General features: G+C 41.3%; 1 protein-coding gene across 7 annotated transcripts in view; it reads right to left on the bottom strand.

Moving 5' to 3' along the window:
• The window catches only part of PDE10A (phosphodiesterase 10A), a 183,513-nt gene that overhangs the window by 54,335 nt on the left and 109,447 nt on the right, over positions 1 to 19,731 (bottom strand). Inside the window, exon 1 of one of the 7 annotated variants that reach the window (XM_053382366.1) lies at positions 16,978 to 17,330. The exons of the other annotated variants lie outside the window; for them this stretch is intronic. Coding sequence (XP_053238341.1) covers positions 16,978 to 17,131 — 154 coding nt within the window. The 5' untranslated portion in view covers positions 17,132 to 17,330. Of the gene's footprint in view, positions 1 to 16,977; positions 17,331 to 19,731 lie in introns of those variants that run through there. 7 annotated transcript variants of the gene reach the window in all.

The raw sequence follows: 19,731 nt of genomic DNA on the forward strand, positions 1-19,731 counted from the left end.
AGGCAGAGATGGCCCAATCCTGAGCTTGAACCGTTGTTGCTCCTCAATGGTTCAAATGTGACTTTCCCACAAGTTCCAAAAATGAAACAGGGCAACAAGTCTCTGCCAGCATAATTCAAGCTTGACCTAGCCTCACACATCTCCTAGTCATTACAAAGAAACAGAGGTGCTGGTTCCAACAGTATTTATTCCCAGAGAAAAATGGCCAAAAAGCTCCCTTCATAAGTTTCAAACACAAGACAAAAATCTCACATGCGAGTACTAAGAAACCTCCTAAAGCTGGTCCACCTGTTTTGTGTGTCACGATTCATCCCTGCTTGATTGTTGATATTGTTGAACCGCAGCTCCCATCATCCATGACCACTCGTCATGATGACTGTGGCTGATGGGAGATGTGAGTCCCAACAATGCCTGAAGAGTACCAAACTTAAAGAAATTGGTACTAAACAAGTTTGTACTAGGAATATGTCTTGCCTGCTTTGAATAGACAAACCAGCAAGTATGTCTGTCTTTCATGCCTGCAACTTGTACAGCAGGAAAGGGAAATCTCCAGATGTTTTGAGGCTATTGCTCCCATCATACTGGCCAAGGCTAATGTGACTTAGCATCCTACAACATCAGGAAAGCTGCAAGTTCCCTATCCCTGTTCTACAGCATGGAAATAAAGACTCTCACTTTAAAGATAGCGAGCGGGTAACAGCGGCAGACAATAGCACAGTTCTGAGAGTACTGAAGTAATCAAATACACAAATAAACTGAAAGCAATAATAATAGCCTGACAGACATGGTAGAATTTTAAACAGAAAATGTTAACATACATGACAGAATGTCATTATTCATGACAGAGTCATTTCTGTGTCCTCACTTACCCTTACTTAAAGCCCATTGATGTCCATGGTCCTGTTTATGCATAATAATGCAGGATCACAGTCACTGAGACTAAAACAAGTATCTTCAAAACACTGTACTAGAAAAACAGCAGCTTACATTTAATAATAATTAAAAAAAGCAGCTCTGGTCGCCTCATAACTTTGAGTTTAGCATGCAAGATTTTCCTGATCAAGTTTTTCATTGAAAAAATCCATTTCCTATCTTCACGTTGCAAGAGCAATACGACACAAATATTTTTCAAAGGTGTGTCGGAAACAAGTGCAGCAAATCGCCTAGAGGGAGTAAGTTGCATGTTTTCACAAACAGAAAACACACTGAATACAAAAGTGATAATTAGTTCTGCTGGGGACAGAACTAATTAGAATAACTCCTTAACTACTGCTTCTCACTGTGAATGCGTGGATAAGAAACATTTGTTTTAGCACAAATAATAAAAAAATATTCCTTCATCATCATTATTTCTACAATAATAATATTTTTATGTAATGCTTCCAAAGCATTCAAAACACTTCGTATACACTCATAATCCTTATAACAACTGACTTGTAAAGTCAGTATTATTCTTATGGGGGGTATTGTGGCTGAGAGATGTACCTTATTTATGCATTGCTCATGTGTAGTACAACTGGGTGTCAGGGGACTCAGCTACACAGCTGCAAATAAAATGTTTTAAATGTGTTGTAAAGTGCAACATACAAATGTGACACAAGACAGCGACAGTGAGCTATGCCAAATTCAATGTATTTTTCAAAACTTTTTTTAAAAAAGCATTTTCACAGTATTGTTTATATGTGTGTAGATTCCATCCTGAAGTAACATCTAGGCACAAGGAGCGTCTTGCAACTCTGCCATTCTATTCAGACAATTGCTCCCAATGCATGTTTGTTTACTTTTAAAAATCCAAAGTCAGGAGTAAGACTAAAGGTGCGGCCCCACTCTGGTCTGTGAACATGGCCTGTAAGCAAGTTACACGTGTGCAGGGATACATGGTCTGCCTAAGGCTACCTACCTAGTGAGCTTTGAATTATAGACTTACCAGCTCACAGTGCCTTTTATCAGCTTTGGGTCATAAACTTCACACTTAACTAGGTAGAGATAGCCTTGCCAGTTATCCATGTTCTTGCTACCTTCTTGTTAATATTTTATTACAATGCGCTTTGTGTGGAGCTGGCTTCAAAAACAGTCTAGAATTTTTTGTCGGTCCAAAATACGGTGGCAAGCTTGTTAACTGGGACTGGGTGATCTGACATTACTCCTGTCCTCCGAGAGTTGCCTCCCAGTGTTTCTTGGCTCAGTTCATGGTGCTGGTTAAGTCCTGCATCATTTGCTGATAGATCACCTCCTCCCACATATAGCTACGCAGACAATGAGGTCACCTCTGAAGGCCCTTCTCCAGGTGCCCTCACCAAATAAGGTGAAGCAGTTGGCTACCAGGAAGAAGGCTTTGTTGGCTATAACACCCTGATGATGGAATGTCCTCTTCAGAGAAGCTCCCTTGGTGCCCACTATATCCTTTTTGATATGAGGACATTCTTATTTCCCCAGAATTCTAAGCAGATTTTTAATGGCTCTTTAGCAGCATTTAATGGATGAAATTCAACATGGCACTAAGAGGGTTTTTTCATCAATGCATGCATTTCTGCTTGTCAGACTCTCCACCCCCCCCCATGTCTCCTCTCCACCCCCACATTGTTCTGTTGGTTCTCCTGACCCTCCAGAGCAGATTTTCTTCTGGGAGGGAACATTGGGGGGGGGAGCTCTTGTGCACTAGCTGGAGTCCTTCTGCTGGCCTTCACCAACACGCCAGGTTAGTTGAATCCAGTCAAATGTTTTTGCTTTTAGATCTGTTGCACTGGTTGAGAATTCTATTGGATTGTTTTATTCTTATGCTGCCTAATACTTTTCAATGCCACATTCTGCATTTTAAAATTTCTAAATTGTATTTTTAGAATATTTTAACTGATCATTGTCAGATGGCCAGGGAAACTTTGGTTATGGAGCAGAATATAAATGTAAGTGAAATCTCTTCTGCTTTTAAGTTATAGCCAAAGCATGTGTATACCACCGTTTAATATTCCTGCTGAATGATGGAATCTAGTGCTAAGAACACCCAGGATTGCTTCAAGAGAGTTTGTTTTATTTATTTATTGTTTTATTCAAGAGAGTTTGTTTTCTTGTTTCCAGGGAGATTAGAGGACATTGGGTGTTTACTGAGCATTCATTCTGATTAGCTCGCAGGGAGGTTAGGTGACATTACAGCAAGCAGATGCTGTCCCACTTTCCAGTTTCTATGTCCTGTCACTTTCCTTCTTGCAAAAGTCTGGTGCCAGGACTGGTTGGTTGGGCAAGAGCTCCAAACCAACTTTAATTATGCAACCTGAACTGGCCAATTGGATCCCACCCAAAAATAGAGACAAACTGGAAGTGCACAGCATCATAAAACACAGTCCTGTTTACATTGCATATAGATGCAAGTAACACAATCCATAGGTTCACTCAGCTCTTGTGTTCACAGACAACCCCTGAGTACGTTCGAGCACAATAGATCAAGATGCATTACTGTAAATCATTTTTTAAAAATGAACTTTGTAGAACTATGAATATATGAGTTTCTAAAAACCAATGTTAGAATCAGATATCTACAACTGTACTAATCCTAACCTACACCCCACCCACAAGCACTGCCTGTTAATAAGTCTTACTTCAGAGTCTAGACTGATTGCAAGGCTGTGACCTTAAATTGGCCTTTACATTCTGGGAAAGCTTTTCCCACCCTGAAGTGGGAAACCACATGAGGCTCCAAAACGGGTTTTTAAAAAAATTATCCACTATGAGACAGGATGGTACATCCCAAAGAGCTAAATAATGTCCTGCATATCCTGGGAACAGGAAATTCCTACCCTGTGAATTCCTGTTTCAGCATGCAAAAGGGGGGATTCTGCAGTTTATTGGGATGACAGAAGGACTGGCTATGCCTTTGTGGTCCATGCAAGAGGAGTGAATCATAACAGAATACCTTCCTGCCTCTTATCAAGACAAAATCCACAGGTAAGAAATCCCTTTTCATAGTAATTTTTTAAGGCATCCATGGCATGTGTGTACACTGCTTCATTTGGATTAGAAGCTAATCCCATTAAATGAATCCCTTCTTTGTTGAAAACATCAGAATTCAACAGTAATTTTATAATATCCTTCTCAAGTCAGACCTTTTTTTAAAAAAAAAATAAAGAATCACAATCCATTTAAGTGAAGAATGCACAGCACAAAAAAAGCCCTAAGCAGTACCTAACAGTTGTGCTTGGACAAAATCTGTCAACCACTAATAAACAGAATGTGTTTTAGTGGAAACAAATTGAAAGTATCATTTTCAGTTACAGAGAATATAATTGATTTATTCTCCTATAGAATCCAAGCTTTGTTTTCCCACCAAAAAGCCCTTATACCAGGCATAGGCAAACTCGGCCCTCCAGATGTTTTGGGACTACAACTCCCATCATCCCTGACCACTGGTCCTGTTAGCTAGGGATGATGGGAGTTGTAGTCCCAAAACATCTGGAGGACTGAGTTTGCCTATGCCTGCCTTATACCTTCTCCAACTGCCCATGCGGAGTACAGGTAACTCGCATCTTACGCTTGTTTTATTTACACGATTGCAGCGTTGCGTGGTTGGTGGAGGAAATAAATAAATAAATGGAGAGGGAGGAAACCCAGTCTCCGTTTATCTATTTCCCCCATCCCACATGCGCAAAGTTGTGATCACGGTTTACCCGGCTTTGGGAAGATGCTGCAAGGGCTCTGTCAGCATTTCAGAGGCCTCACACAGCCCTTCCAAAGCTAGGTAAACAGAGCATCAGGTGCAAGGGCTCTGGCAGGGTCGTAGACTTCTCCCTTCTCTTTCCCAAAGCTGAGCAAGCACCTACTAGGCTTTGGGCAAGGAGACAGGAGGACTCTAGGACCTTGGCAGAGCCCTACCTTCCCAAAACCAGATAGGCAGTCCTGCACATTGCACAGGAGCCAGTTCCAGGGGTTCATGGCTTTATGCATTTTTGCATACAAACATGGACCCCTGGAACCAAGATGTGAGTTACCTGTAGCAGACAGGGTATTCAGGGACTGAAGAGACCTCAAGTTCTGAAGGGTGAGCAGCATATAGTCTTAAAACCCCTTTTAAAAATAATGCTTTGTCACATGCTACCTTGATATAAGGAAGTACAGTAAATAAGAGCAAGGCAAGGGAAACCTTTAATTAAGAGGCATGATTAGAAAGAAGATGGATACTTCTTCCCAAGAAAATGTTTCATCTGTTAGATGATAATCTAAGCCTTCAAAACCAACATATTTTTTTCTGTGATAACTGTTATTACATGTAATCTGTGGGCTAAATTACAAAGTTCAGCCTTAATTATGATCACTCTGCATAAGCATTAGGAGAAGCAGACCTCATGTTTTTATGGATTGTTCCCTGCTTAAACTAAAGAAAAGCAACAACTTCCTTCAGCACAATTGCAACAAAATTATCATTTGAACTTCTTGTTAAATTCATTTGACAGCAATTTCAGATTCATAAATCAGATATATTAGCTCCCTCTATTCATTGGTTTGCTATTACTGAAGAAGATTGACAGGAAACCACATGCAATAAAGTTTCATGCTCAATTGTGCATATCCAAATATTAGCCCACAAAAACTTTCAAAGGCACCATTTACTGCTCTTTGCCCATGAGCACTCCATACACAGAACACTAAAATACAGTGGTACCTCTAGTTACAAACTTAATTCGTTCCGGAGATCCGTTCTTAACCTGAAACTGTTCTTAACTAGAGGCATGCTTTTGCTAATGGGGCCTCTTGCTGCCGCTGCGCCACTGGCACACGATTTCCGTTCTCATCTTGGGGCAAAGTTCTCAACTCGAGGTAACTCTTCCAGGTTATCAGAGTTTGTAACCTGAAGCGTTTGTAACCTGAGGCATTTGTAACTCGAGGTACCACTGTATTAACATTAGTTATTTCAAAAAGTTCATGATCTAAGATTTTTGCTGTTTTGACATTCCACCATTTCCCGCCAGTGGACATTACCGACTTTTTAATCAGTTAGCACAAGATTAATTATTTTAATTTCCCACCCTCGCATCCCAAATACAGTTTTAATCAGTTTCAAACCATAATGTTCTCTCCTGTTTACGTGATCTAGTGCCGTTTCATTTGCTAAGCTCATATAAACTAAGCAAAATGAAACCCAAGGCCATTAAATTGATGCACCCTGTGGGAACATATAGAACACTTAGGTTACAAAATAAAGTTATTTAACACGCTAGACGATAAAGCGAAAATAATCCTACTTTAAAAATCACTAATTAAATTCTTCACTAAAATATTTTGTAAGTTAATTGTTCCAGGAAAAAACAAAAACCAACGTAGCATTACATTAATGAGCAAAATTTACAAAGATTTTTTACCAGTACAAGGGGCTCACTGAACATCAAGGATGTTACATTTTTTCTGATGTAGTACGACTGCATCTTGCACAGGAGTTACATTCCATGGATTGTGCACATACAGTGGTACCTCGGGTTACAGACGCTTCAGGTTACAGACTCTGCTATCCCAGAAATAGGACATCGGGTTAAGAACTTTGCTTCAGGATGAGAACAGAAATCGTGCTCCAGTGGCACGGCGGCAGCAGGAGGCCCCATTAGCTGAAGTGGTGCTTCAGGTTAAGAACAGTTTCAGGTTAAGAACGGACCTCCGGAACGAATTAAGTACTTAACCCGAGGTGCCACTGTACAAAAACCTGTATGCCAGAACCCCCTTGCTTGACCATCCTTAACTTTCAAGCAAGGCAGAGCTGATGAAACATATAGGCATAGGAGCCCCTCAACAGTAGATTAAGCCTGCCAGTCCAAGGAATGGTATCCAACTAACTTGTTCCATCAACACAAAGATTCCACATTAATGATATTATCCCACATGCTATCAGTTAAATTCAAGAGTGTCCAGCTGACTTTAGTGATTTCATACATGAGCTAAATCAGGGGTGGCTAACCTATGGTCTGCAGGCTGAATTTGATTCCCCAGGTGATTCTGGATGGCAAACAAAGCCTCTCAGTAATTTGGCTGCATTTTCAGAAAAAGGGTTTTGATTTCTTTAACAACAGGTGGCACTGTTGTCCTCACACTGTTTTGGAGAGATCTTTGACAGTCTGACAGCAGGGCTTCTTACCTTTTCAAGAGAGTCCCTCCTCCTTCTGCTGCAGCACCATTCTTAGATCTAAGAAGCAGAAGAGCATCCCTCTGTTTCCTATCTCAAAACCTTGGTGATGATGATGTGCCAGAGGCAGAAGGGGTTCTGTGTGTATGTCAATATGTGCAGGCTCTGTGTGTATGTGTATGTGCACGTGTGTATGTGTTCATCTGTCCCCTCTGAGGTTGAGTGTGCATGTGCACATATAAATTGGGCTCAGGTTGGCACGTGGTTCTCAGAGAGGAGGCAAATCCTCAATGTGGCCTTTGAGCCAAAAGAATGTTTAGCCGCCCCTAAGGAGATGGGCATGTAAGTAGAAACTTTCAAATCATGGTTCAGCTATGGACTACAGAATATTTTAATGGGTTGTTGAAGTTTTTAAATTACTGATGGCCATGCAACTCTGAAAGAGGAACACACATAAATATGGCAAGAAGAGGCAAATACCATGAAACCTCAGTTATATTTATGCAGTTGCAAACATAATTAGGCCATATTTGTATGGAATCATCACTGCATCCACTAGATGTGGCACTTAAGAGCTGAATAGCGTCAGTAATTATGGGTGGGTGATTTTAAAACTCCAAGTAGACCTGCTGAAATCACCTGCTGAAATCAATATGCTTATGTTACTTAAGTTCATCCATTTTAGTAGCTCAGCTCTGAGTATGGGTAATGCCAGATAACACAGTACAGTGGTACCTCGGGTTTAGAACTTAATTCGTTCTGGGGTCTGTTCTTAACCTGAAACTGTTCTTAAGCTAAAGCACCACTTTAGCTAATGGGGCCTCCTGCTGCTGCCGCACCACCGGAGCACGATTTTTGTTCTCATCCTGAAGCAAAGTTCTTAACCTGAGGTACTATTTCTGGGTTAGCGGAGTCTGTAACCTGAAGCGTATGTAACCGGAGGTACCACAGTATTAAATTTTAAAGCTAATACCTTTCAGTGAAGACATCCATTACTCAAATAAAACCAGTATTATCACTCTTCCCTCACATAATAGCTGAAATATCACACAGACACCTTTCTCACTCACTAATACAGGCTAGCATTCATGTTAATGTTAGATTTTGGCAGATCATGACTGCTTAGAACAGCATAAAAGGGGAGGATACACAGCTTGCACAGCATTTCTAACATAACATAAAAAATGGACCCGGAGAAGGGTGTGCACAGTACCTGCTCATGCACTTACAAGGGGCTCCCCTTGGCAATACAAGATCAGCTCCATCTATGTTGGCAGCTTTTATCTCCAATTGAGAGAGGGAAGGTGAATTGCACCTACCTAACCTGAGTACTGAGTGTAAGTCAACAGCTTTTTAGATCCAGAACTGCTTTCTGCACAAGGGTCATATGAGTGTGCATTACACTTGAAACTGTGTGGTAATAATGCATAGCACAGAACTCCCTGCAGAGCACATATGGGCTGCATGCAGCCCTCACAAGCTTTCCCTGCAGGCAGCTGTGGGTTCAATCCATGCCATTCAAGCTGTGCCTGCAAAGGAAACGTGTTCCTTTGTATCCCTGACTTGAATTCAAAGAGAAAATCAGGAACAATCCATCCTAAATCTTCTTTCCTTTTTAGTCACAGCTTGAAGCAGGCTTCCTCAACCTCGGCCCTCCAAATGTTTTTGACCTACAACTCCCATGATCCCTAGCTAGCAGGACCAGTGGTCAGGGATGCTGGGAATTGTAGTCTCAAAAACATCTGGAGGGCCGAGGTTGAAGAAGCCTGGCTTAAAGTCTCGCGTCACAGTTTTAGCCTTCCCATAACTCATGCCATATATGGGAACAGGTCTGGAAAAGTTGGGCATCAATTGCCGTAAACAATTGTACAGGAAAGTTTTTAATGTTTGATGTTTTGATTTGTTGGAAGCCACCCAGAGTGGCTGGGGGAAACCAGGCAGATGGGCAGCATACAAATAATTTGTTGTTGTTGTTGTTGCTGCTGCTGCTGCTGCTATTATTGTTATCATTGCTATTAAACAGCCTGGCTGGCCAACCTCTGATGGGTCTAATTAGGTCCATGAGCTGCAGGTTTCCCTCCAATGCTGCAGCTCTTCCTTAAATGGTTTTAAATCCATAGACTACAATGCAGGAAGTTCAGCATGCTGTGAATACAGTGGTACCTCTGGATGCGAACGGGATCCGTTCTGGAGCCCCGTTCGCATCCAGAGCAGAACGCAACCCGCGTCTGCGTGTGCGCGATTCACAATTCGCCGCTTCTGCGCATGCCGTTATTTTGAGCGTCTGCGCATGCGCGAGTGGCGAAACCCGGAAGTAACACGTTCCGTTACTTCCAGGTCGCTGCGGAGCGCAAGCCGAAAACACTCAACCTGAAGCAACTTCAACCTGAAGTATGACTGTAGAAGTCTATTTTCATGTCAGAAACAGAGGCTTAACATTACTCATACTGTTTTCTTCTACTAACTTCCTAAAGTGACATCTGTCTCCAACGTACATGACATTCAGATCTCTCATGGCTCTGCTTCATCTACCCATTATGCCCTTTGATTTTGCTTCTTTCCACAGCCATGCACATTAAAACAGGGGTGGAGACCAGCCCTCAGGCCCAATTAATCCCATCAAGCCTCTCCATTTGGCATACAAGGCAGTATCGACCAAGCCACATCCACCTGCCCTGCACCTGACATCATATGATCCTCAGGCCTTGCAAAGCACCACACGCCAGGCTCTGCAAGCACCAGTGGCCAGTTGTATGTCATGCCTTGCAAAGCACTGTGCCTTTATCCCCAGTCTGATTTCAAACTACAAGGACAAAAAGAGGTCACCTGATATCACTGTGGCATCAGGTGATTGAAACGTGGGTAGCCTCACCTGACTGCCAAGCCTGGTCCACTGGGTGTCTCCCCAGCAGTAAAGGGAGAAAGGGTTGCTGATTTATCCAGAAGAATCCAAGAATTTTCTCCATTCTTCTCTAAGTAATTATTATGCACGTCTTACCTAGTATCTTTTTTCTTTCTTTCAGTAAGCCATAATTCACTGTTCTCAAGGTACTTTGTAATGGCAATGTAAAAATTATACCAAAAATAACACTCATTTAAACATAGCTCATTATCCATCTGTTTTCATAATTTCCATTTCACATGAGAAATCTTGAAAGAGCTATTTGAGAGTGGGAAATATTGAGGGAAGTAAAGTTACTTCTATAAAAGGACATGAAGTTACAGCCATGGAAGCCCTGTCGGACATTCGGGTTCCAAAGAAAGTTCGCAAACTAGAACACTCACTTCCAGGTTTGCGGTGTTTGGGAGCCAAAACGTCCGAGTACCAAGGCATTCAAACTCCAAGGTACAACAAATTACTGGAGGACAGATCTATCAACAGTTGTTAGCAATGGTAGCAACACAGAACCTCCAAGTCCAGAGGCAGAGTTACAGGTGCTGTGAACCCAAGAAGAACCTGGTAGGTGACTGTTACAGAACGAATGCTGCACTAGATGGAACCTCAGTCAGAACCAATGAGGTTCTTTTAGTCTTATAGTATACGTTTTAAGAACCATTCTGTGTTGCTGAATCTTAAATGCCTGACAAATTAACAAAAATGTCCTCATGTCATAGAAAACTGTTTTTCACTGTCAGCTGACAAATCTGAAAAACTCAAATAGAAAAACACAAAACTGTCCTACATAACAACCCAGAGGCATGATACAGGCAGAACTGTATTAAGTTTGAAACAGAATTATTTGGGTTGCATAATTAAACAAATAGTCTCAAGGGAAGAAAAAAAAGGCAAGGTAGTAACTATGTAACAATTTGTTGCAATGTACGTACATTTCAGTAACAACCATCTATAGGCATGATGAGTGTCCAAATAGCTTAAAAAAATTAATGCACAGAGTAGGAACATTATTATTTTTTTCTTAACAGAGATATACTGAGTAAAGAAATTATTTCTGAGTTACATAAAGAAATATATATACAGCCATCCTTGGAGTATATCTGAACGTATTTAAAAATCTATTTACAACCACCAAAATTGAAATGCAGCATGAACTGTTATTTTTATTTAATTATTGTATTTACATCCCACACTTTTCTGCAAGGAGCTCAAGGGCGCATACATGATTCCTCCCTCCTCATTTAATCTGCACAACAAGCCTGTGAGCTAGGTTAGCCTAAGAGGCAGTGATTGGCCCAAAGTCACCCAGTGAGCTTTGTGCCCAAATGGGGATTTGAACCCTGGTCTCCCAGATCCTAGTCTGACACTCCAATCACTATGCCATACTTGGGCCAGCAAGAACTCCAACTAAGTAAAAAGTTGAAGTATGTGAAATTTTCAAAAAAAAACCTATTGGCAACTATGGGCTATGTAATGTTTTGAAATAATGTGCAAATTCTAAGAAGTTATTTGCATTTGGTACCCTCTCTCTCTTTTTTGGCACAATATATGGACTTGCACCCTAAGCTTCTATGGGGAGAAGTCCACTCATGGAATGCTCCAACTGGTCAAAGGCGCAATTTTCATTTACTTCTCCTGCCCCCACCCCACTCCCAAACAACCTGCTCTAAAAGATTGGAGGACATTATGGAACAGGGCTCAGCAAACTTTTTCAGCAGGGGGCCGGTACACTGTCCCTCAGACCTTGTGGGGGGCGGACTATATATTGGGGGGGGGATGAATGAATTACTATGCCCCACAAATAACCCAGAGGTGCATTTTAAATAAAAGCACACATTCTGCTCATGTAAAAACACCAGGCAGGCTCCACAAATAACCCAGAGATGCATTTTAAATAAAAGGGCACACTCTACTCATGTAAAAGCATGCTGATTGCCAGACCGTCCACAGGCCGGATTTAGAAAGTGGTTGGGCCAGATCCGGTCCCCGGGCCTTAGTTTGCCTACCCATGCTCTGGAACAATGCAGGAGGTGGTGCTGGAAACTCCAGGGAAAGGAGAGTGAAAATAGTCCCCCCTCTCTCTCACAAACACACACGCACACACACACACACACACTGCTTTCACCAGTAGGAGCATTCATTATACTAAATACGCTTTTCATGAACAGACGGAGCCCTTCTGTTTGTGTTAGGGCAACTGAAGATCAAAGCTCTGACTATTTTGCAAGACAAACTTCAGAACTTACGAACAATTTCCTTAAGCCATGCAGAATTTAGCTGAGTCTTCCTATTTTACAAACACTGCATGTTGCATTCCGTATCTGATTCCAACAGCACAATGAAGTAAATATTGCACACGGTGATTTAAACACTTTTCTGGTGGACATTCGTGCTTGCCAAGTAATTTAGGAATAATACTAAATAGTTTGAACAGACAGGATTCTGGCTCTGTTTCAAGGAAAGCAATAAGATGTTTTTAAAAATGCTTCAACAGAGCTGCCTTTTTCAGACAAAGAACCTTTCTTCCTCTCTGGCGCACATGTTTGGGAAGAGAGCCAAGGTGCTACTTATCAGCTGTTTGACATCAGGGGAGGACTGTGTGCGTCAGAAGGCCCAGTGGGGACTCCTGAGTTATGGCAATGGACCATGTGGTTCTTATCAGCTTGTAAAGCCTTGCACTTCAGCCACTGCAGCGTGAACGGGGAGAAAAGGAGGGGCAAGAGAATAAGGTGATTTAAATAAACGTGAAGACTTGAAGGCTTCCCAAGCTATCGCGGGCTAAGTGTGCTGCAGCAAGTAGCACTATGAATAAACACAACTTCTTTGGTTTAAGCTCTTCTCACCTCCCTCCTGTAGTAATTGCATAAGGACAAAGTGTTCAAAACAGAGGAGGAGCCCTGTTTCCAGAATTGATTGTTCATAAAGAAACAAGAGTATGTACCCCTGGGATGTGGAACACAAGGTGGACTGTTCAACAGCATCCTCATTATTTCAATAATACTCACATACATTGTGAATACTCTGTCAGGTCTGGCATTTACTTCTGAGCACCAAAAATAGCATGTGTTTTATCTGTTCTGTCTTCTGCAGCAAATAGCTTGTTCAGTGGAATTTCTTCATAGGCTGCCTCATGCCAGTTTCTAATGTAAGGGCCAGCTTAGTTTGCAACCCTGGAATAATCCATAGGCAGCATGGAAGTGTATGAATTGTTCCTTCTCCAACTACTGTATCAAGGTCTGAAGCAATATTCAGCCTAGAACACATGCTGATAAGCACCACTGGCTCACAGAGACAGAAGGGAAACGTTAGCAATTTACTTCCAGAAATGTTTTTTCAACCTACAGCTTGCTTTAAAAAAAAAAAAAGTTGCTGCATTTTTTTAATGGAAGTATTTACTAAATTGTTAACTTGTTTTTAGCTTTCATTGAAATGTCTATAGATATGTCATCTGAGCAAGTTCCCAAAATCTATCATGAATTTTGCCTTGTCAGAATCTGTTGGCAATCAAACTAGGCAGACCACCTACTTCCCAAGTAATTTCACTCACTTCAATTGGAATTCTTTAACTTCCATTTAAATATGTACAGATGATGAGTGAAAGTGAATGGTACCTGTGTACAAGCAGAAAGGACTTCTGCTTGCACAACAAGGCTTTACCCTTCCTTGTCTCCATCCTGCAGCTGCATGTGCCCTCCTTTAATCTGCTCCAGAAAGCTGGAGAATCCTCACAAGCCACTGGTGGGAGGTGGCTGACATTATCTGCCATATAGCTTCACTTTTAAAAAGTCTAGCTTTGCTTCTGAAAATCTACACTTGAAGAATGAAAGAATTCAGAAGTTCACAAACGCAGCACTTGTAACTTTAGTTCATCAAAAAAGGTGGTGTCCTTCCCAACTGCAGGTTCTATGAGACCAATACAACTACACAAAAAATATGAATTCAGTAAATTTTGTTGAAGTCTTTGCTTCAAGGCATGTTTAAAGAAATGCTGTTAATGACAAAAAGAATGCTTATTAGAGTTTGACTCTAAATGGAAATACCTCCTTATAATTATAACCTATGTTATGACTATTGCATATATACTACTAGTAAATATTCTGGGCCACACTAACATTATGAGTTTTAGCCCCCACTTAAAGTGACAAGGAGCCATAGTTTAGCAACAGAGCACTGGGTTTACATATGTAAATCAGGCGTCCATAAGTCTGCTTGCCATAGGTGAGTACCGCCCAGACACCTGGCAAGCAGAACAGCAGGCATCATATACACTCTGACCCCAGTGGTCTCATTTCCATAGCGGTTTTTCAGCAGGTACAAAACAGCTTGAGTCCTTTCCAAATAAGGCAGGCTACCACTGTTGTTGCTGCTGCACTTTTACCTTCTATATAAACCACACAATTGAGAGAAAAGGTTCTGCTTCTCCTCAAACCCTCTAGGTCACGGGTGTCAAACACAAGGCCCGTGTAGCCGCCGCCGGCCACCAGCCTTCACCTTTTATTCTCGCTTTTTTTTTTTTTTACACAAGAAAGCCGCCTCTTCAGCGCATGCGCGGCAGCCTACAAGCCAGAGAACGTCTGCCCTCTAGCAGCACCGGCCATTCTACACAGGAAACCTCCACTTTACATGCATTCATGTAAAGTCCTACAGATACAATCGGCCCTTTGAGGGTGACCAAACTGCTGATGCGGCCCCCGATAAATTTGAGTTTCACACCCCTGCTCTAGGTAAACCAGAGAATGCAGGGGAGGGGATTGGTGAGGACCACAAATACTGAACTTCTGCATAACACAAAATTCCTGGATCCAACAGTGGCATCTCCAGTTTAAAAGATCTATAGTCGGAGGGCTTGAAGACCTTGAATAGCCACTGCCTGTCAGAAAGGTAAAGTACAGATCTTTCGCCATAGAGAATGACGTTTCAAATAGCAAGTTCTTAAAATTCCATTCGCTCATGAAGTTTTATTTTGTGAGCAACAACAAAGTCCCAATGATTCCCAAGGTCTTAGCTGCCGATCAGAATAGGTAGTACTTGGCTCAGACAGACTAATATTTTAATGCAGCTTTATATTTCATATGTACCAAGTACAATGACAAAGAAAAGCCTTTTCTGTTTAATAAAGAAAAGTATATCCACTCCCAGTATAGCAGCTACCCTTTAGTGAAAATGTTCATACACTGCTAAATAAGAAGTTTCCTTTATATGCTATGTATGTGTTAGAAATTGTGAGGATGCAGGGCTGTGCTCTAAAAATGAAAGTCCCTTCTCCCTCCTGTGGAAAAGCCCACAAGAGCGCACGGAGCTTGTGTGCAGCTCTTGGGGGCTTTTCCCGCCTGCCTCCCCCCTGTATTCACTCCATAGGACGCACACACATTTTCCCTTGCTTTTTAGGAGGGAAAAAGTGCGTCCTATGGTGCGAAAAATACGGTAATAAAACTGTAGTGTCTACATGACAACACATTCAGTAAATTCACCAAGCGTGTTGTAGAAAAACATAATATTCAACATAAGTAAGAGGCAAGGATTGGATTACTAGACTTAATTCTAATCTAAACGAATGGATGATGTGAGCCCTAGTCCATAAAAGAGTATGCAATAATATATTTCAAGGCTTAAAAATGCCACAGGATTATGGTTTTCCTGCAACAGACTACCATGATTACCACTCTGGAAATCTAAAGTGCATAGAGCTGTTGATGAAGAATGTTCTCCCTAAACTTTACACCTACTTTTACCATTTGCCTATTACCAGCAGTACAATTGTACATCTCCCACTTACTTCACTATGGTTCAAGTGAGCAGAGTGTCTGTACGGTGTCCATGGAATGGGATTATTCCAACAAAATGCAAGGTGGGGGGGGGTTACTTTCAATATCACACTCTTTGATATCTGACTAGATTTTAACAGTCAAGTGAACTCATACAGGGAGAAATTGTTACTGATAAACCCAGGCCATTTTAAGCTAAAAGGGTTTAAACCAACACCTTGAATTGCTCCCAGAAGCAAATATTAGTATCCAATGAAATTGGTGCAGTACAGGCTGAACGAGAAGCATATAAACTCAATACAGTGGTACCTCGGGTTAAGAACTTAATTCGTTCTGGAGGTCTGTTCTTAACCTGAAACTGTTCTTAACCTGAAGCACCACTTTAGCTAATGGGGCCTCCCGCTGCCGCTGTGCCACCGGCATGCGATTTCTGTTCTCATCCTGAAGCAAAGTTCTTAACCCGAGGTAATATTTCTGGGTTAGTGGAGTCTGTAACCTGAAGCGTATGTAACCCGAGGTACCACTGTAATAACAACGACAAACAACAGTAATAGTAATATATAAACATTGTATTGATACGTTTATGCATTCAAAATATATTCGTTGTATTGGCTGCAATCCAAATAAACAGACAAGTAGTTCTGCACTCTGTCCTTGTTTTCCTTAACAGCAGTCTCCCATCTCGGACTGAAGTGAAAAACTAGCACTAGGATTTATCTATGAACAGCTTTTAATAAATCTCATTGACTTCACTCACCACAGCCAACTTTTCTTATAATTCACATACCACAGAAGAGTGCAATGTCTGAACTATGCTTAGTTATTATGTATTGATTTATTAAATTTAGTCATCACTTTTTCAAAGCAAGTCTAAAAGCAATTTACAAAGATTTAAAAATGTAAGTCTAAAAACCTACATAACAACCACTTAAATAAGGATTAACTACTAAAAGACAAGCACCAAGACAAGTTAGAGTGTTGGACTACTCAGGTTGAAATCCCTACTCAACCATCTCATTAGGTAACCTTGGCTAAGTCACCATCTCTCAGTATAACCTACATTATAGGGTTGTTGAAAGGCAAAAAATGGAACTGGGAGAGAATCAGGTATGTTGTATACATTTACTAACTAAAATAAATAAATAAGCTACTATTTCACTAAGCAGTTTGCTGCTCCTGTAAGAGAACATTCATGCTTTCAGCTGAAAAATGCTCACCAATTTTTTTCTCTGCCACTGAAATACAGTTCTCAATTCTAGCTCTGAGGCTGGCTCTACTCTCTGTCGCTGCTAAGTTGTCTGGTATTTTCGGTGAATTTCTTCTAGATGATGCGTCACTTGGGTTCTGAAAGTATTCATCCATATTTCTCATAACAAGCACCCTGAAAAGTAACAATGCTGGCAGGGCTACAAAAGTTTGGTAGAGCACAAGACATCTAATAGTCTCATGATACCTCAAAACAGTGCCCAGAAACAGTTTTGGGCTAAAGGAAGTTATGATCTCACTGCATTACAGATAACAGATAAAGTTACGATCAGCAAATGCCTTCAACTGACAAAGTGACTCATGGAACTCTCACCCCTTCATCTCTATGACATCACTTTAAATGCAGTAAGTCATTACTCATCTTCTCTCAACACTATATCACTCTAAATCAATCCAGAAAGTTTTTAAGACTACAGTGGTACCTCGGGTTAAGTACTTAATTTGTTCCGAAGGTCCGTATTTAACCTGAAACTGTTCTTAACCTGAAGCACCACTTTAGCTAATGGAGCCTCCCGCTGCTGCTGCGCTGCCGGAGCACAATTTCTGTTCTCATCCTGAAGCAAAGTTCCTAACCTCAAGCACTATTTCTGGGTTAGCGGAGTCAGTAACCTGAAGCGTATGTAACTCGAGGTACCACTGTACTTATTCCCACATTAAGTAGTCCACTACCACAAAATAATAGTTATACAAATAAACATCCACACAAAATGACTCCAAATGTACACACACACAAAACAGCCAATACAGAAATATTCAAACCTAACAGTTATGGCCCCTCACTATAGCCTCTGCCAAGTTAGACAGCATGATCAAAGGTCCCAGAACTTTTGCATGACTGCAAAATAGTGGAAGCCAGAGAAGGTAGCCTGTTGTGGTCTATTGCCTGTCTGACTCTACAATAAATATTGCTGCAAACACACTGTCTGTGGGTAAATGGTTAAGGAATCACTCTCAATTCGGAGTTTTAGAGCTTCTAGTCTCACGGCCCTCTGAACTGATCTTTTGCCCTCTGAACTGATCTACAATTTTGTTTTCAACAAAACCAATTACTGAATGTTATTAGCCATACAGAATATGATGTATGGTAGAATGGGATGCTAATGACCAATACCAAGATGAAGGTCCACTAGGCTTGCATGTTGAGCACACTGCTTTATGGAAGTGAATCAAGGGCAACTTACAGCTGCCAGGCGTGATCCTTCGATGCCTTCCATATGGGCTGTGTCAGGAAGATTTTAGGCCTCGCATGGCAGGACCAAGTCTCAAACAAAGATGTGCTTTCCCAAGCCCACATTCCCAGCATGTTTGCACTTCTGTCTCAGCAATGTTTACACTGTCTTGGTCATGTGCACCGAATGGAAGATGGCAGGATCTGCAAGGACATGCTCTACAGGGAGCTGGCTTCAGGCACCATACCTGTTGGCAGACCAACCCTGCTTTGCAAATATGTTTACAAACGTGACATGAAGTCTGACAACATTGACCCAGTAGTATAGAAATCCACTGAAAATGAGCACAGTGCCTGGAGACAGTCAGTCAGGTTGTGTATCCACAACAGTGACCAGAGGAGGAATGACCACTGGGAGGAGTGCAGTGAGAAGAAATGCCATGGTGCACCCATAGTAGCAAAACCAGACACCTTCATCTGCCTCACCTGCACATGTCTGTCCTATAATCCATCTCTACAACCACAACAGGCAGTGTAAATCTTCAACAGTTTGACTTTGCCCCAAAAGGCTCAATTTCCCATAGTCAACTGAGATAGATGGATGCTGACAATTAGCTATAGATGTAAGCTTTGACTTGTTTGAACACATAAACTCAAACGTGCAAATAACTTGCTTTCTCACGTAGTGTAAAATAAGCATTGTCCCTAGCTAGGCAGGAAGCACCGCTTGAGAAACCCAAACTGATAGCTTGTTTCCAGCTCAAAGACAGTTATTTTATATTTACAAATAAATAAATAAACTGAGCATGCTCCTTACATCTTTCAATTGCATGGGGGGGCTGTTTACAACTGGCAGAAGCTTATAATTGTTGCGAGAAATGCAAATTAAGCCTGACTTATAGCTATTGGCTCTTTTAGTACTATGGAATGTTAATTACCTTTGTTTTGGTTTTTTCTACTGCGTTTATTGCCATTATCACTTAACCACAAACATAACATTCTTGAATGCCAAATTGGTCACCATTATCTCTTCTTTTTATAGTTGTTTATTTTCATACTTTGTTAATTTGTGGAGCGTAGGATACTCTTCTCTTTTCCCAAAAATTGTCTCAATGCCAGGCCAAGAAGAACTATCAAGTTCTTCTCAGGCTTTCTTTAGGATCTAAAAAGTGGACACTAAAGCATGTTAGAAACCAGTTCTCAATTTAGATACAAATTGCAGGACACTTTTATGTCCCTTATACTGTGCTCGTAACTTGAAGCCTAAATATTTCACTAAGAAGAACAAAGCTCCAATTTAACCAGAGCTCCTACAGTGCTTTAATTTAGGAACCAACTAGAGCTTGATGAGGGGAGCCACATTTGTTTATTTATATGCCTGACCCATTCGTGTCTAAAGCGAAGTGGGGTGGTTTAACTTTTACAATTAAAATGTGTGTGCAAGGGAACTCCCCTGCCTTATCTCAATGTGCTATAGTGGTCAGAGTCTCAGACTAGAATCTGGGAGACCAGGGTTCAACTCCCCATTCAGCCATGA

The sequence above is a fragment of the Podarcis raffonei genome, chromosome 3 (genome assembly GCF_027172205.1).
Source record: "Podarcis raffonei isolate rPodRaf1 chromosome 3, rPodRaf1.pri, whole genome shotgun sequence".
Lineage (NCBI taxonomy): Eukaryota > Metazoa > Chordata > Lepidosauria > Squamata > Lacertidae > Podarcis > Podarcis raffonei.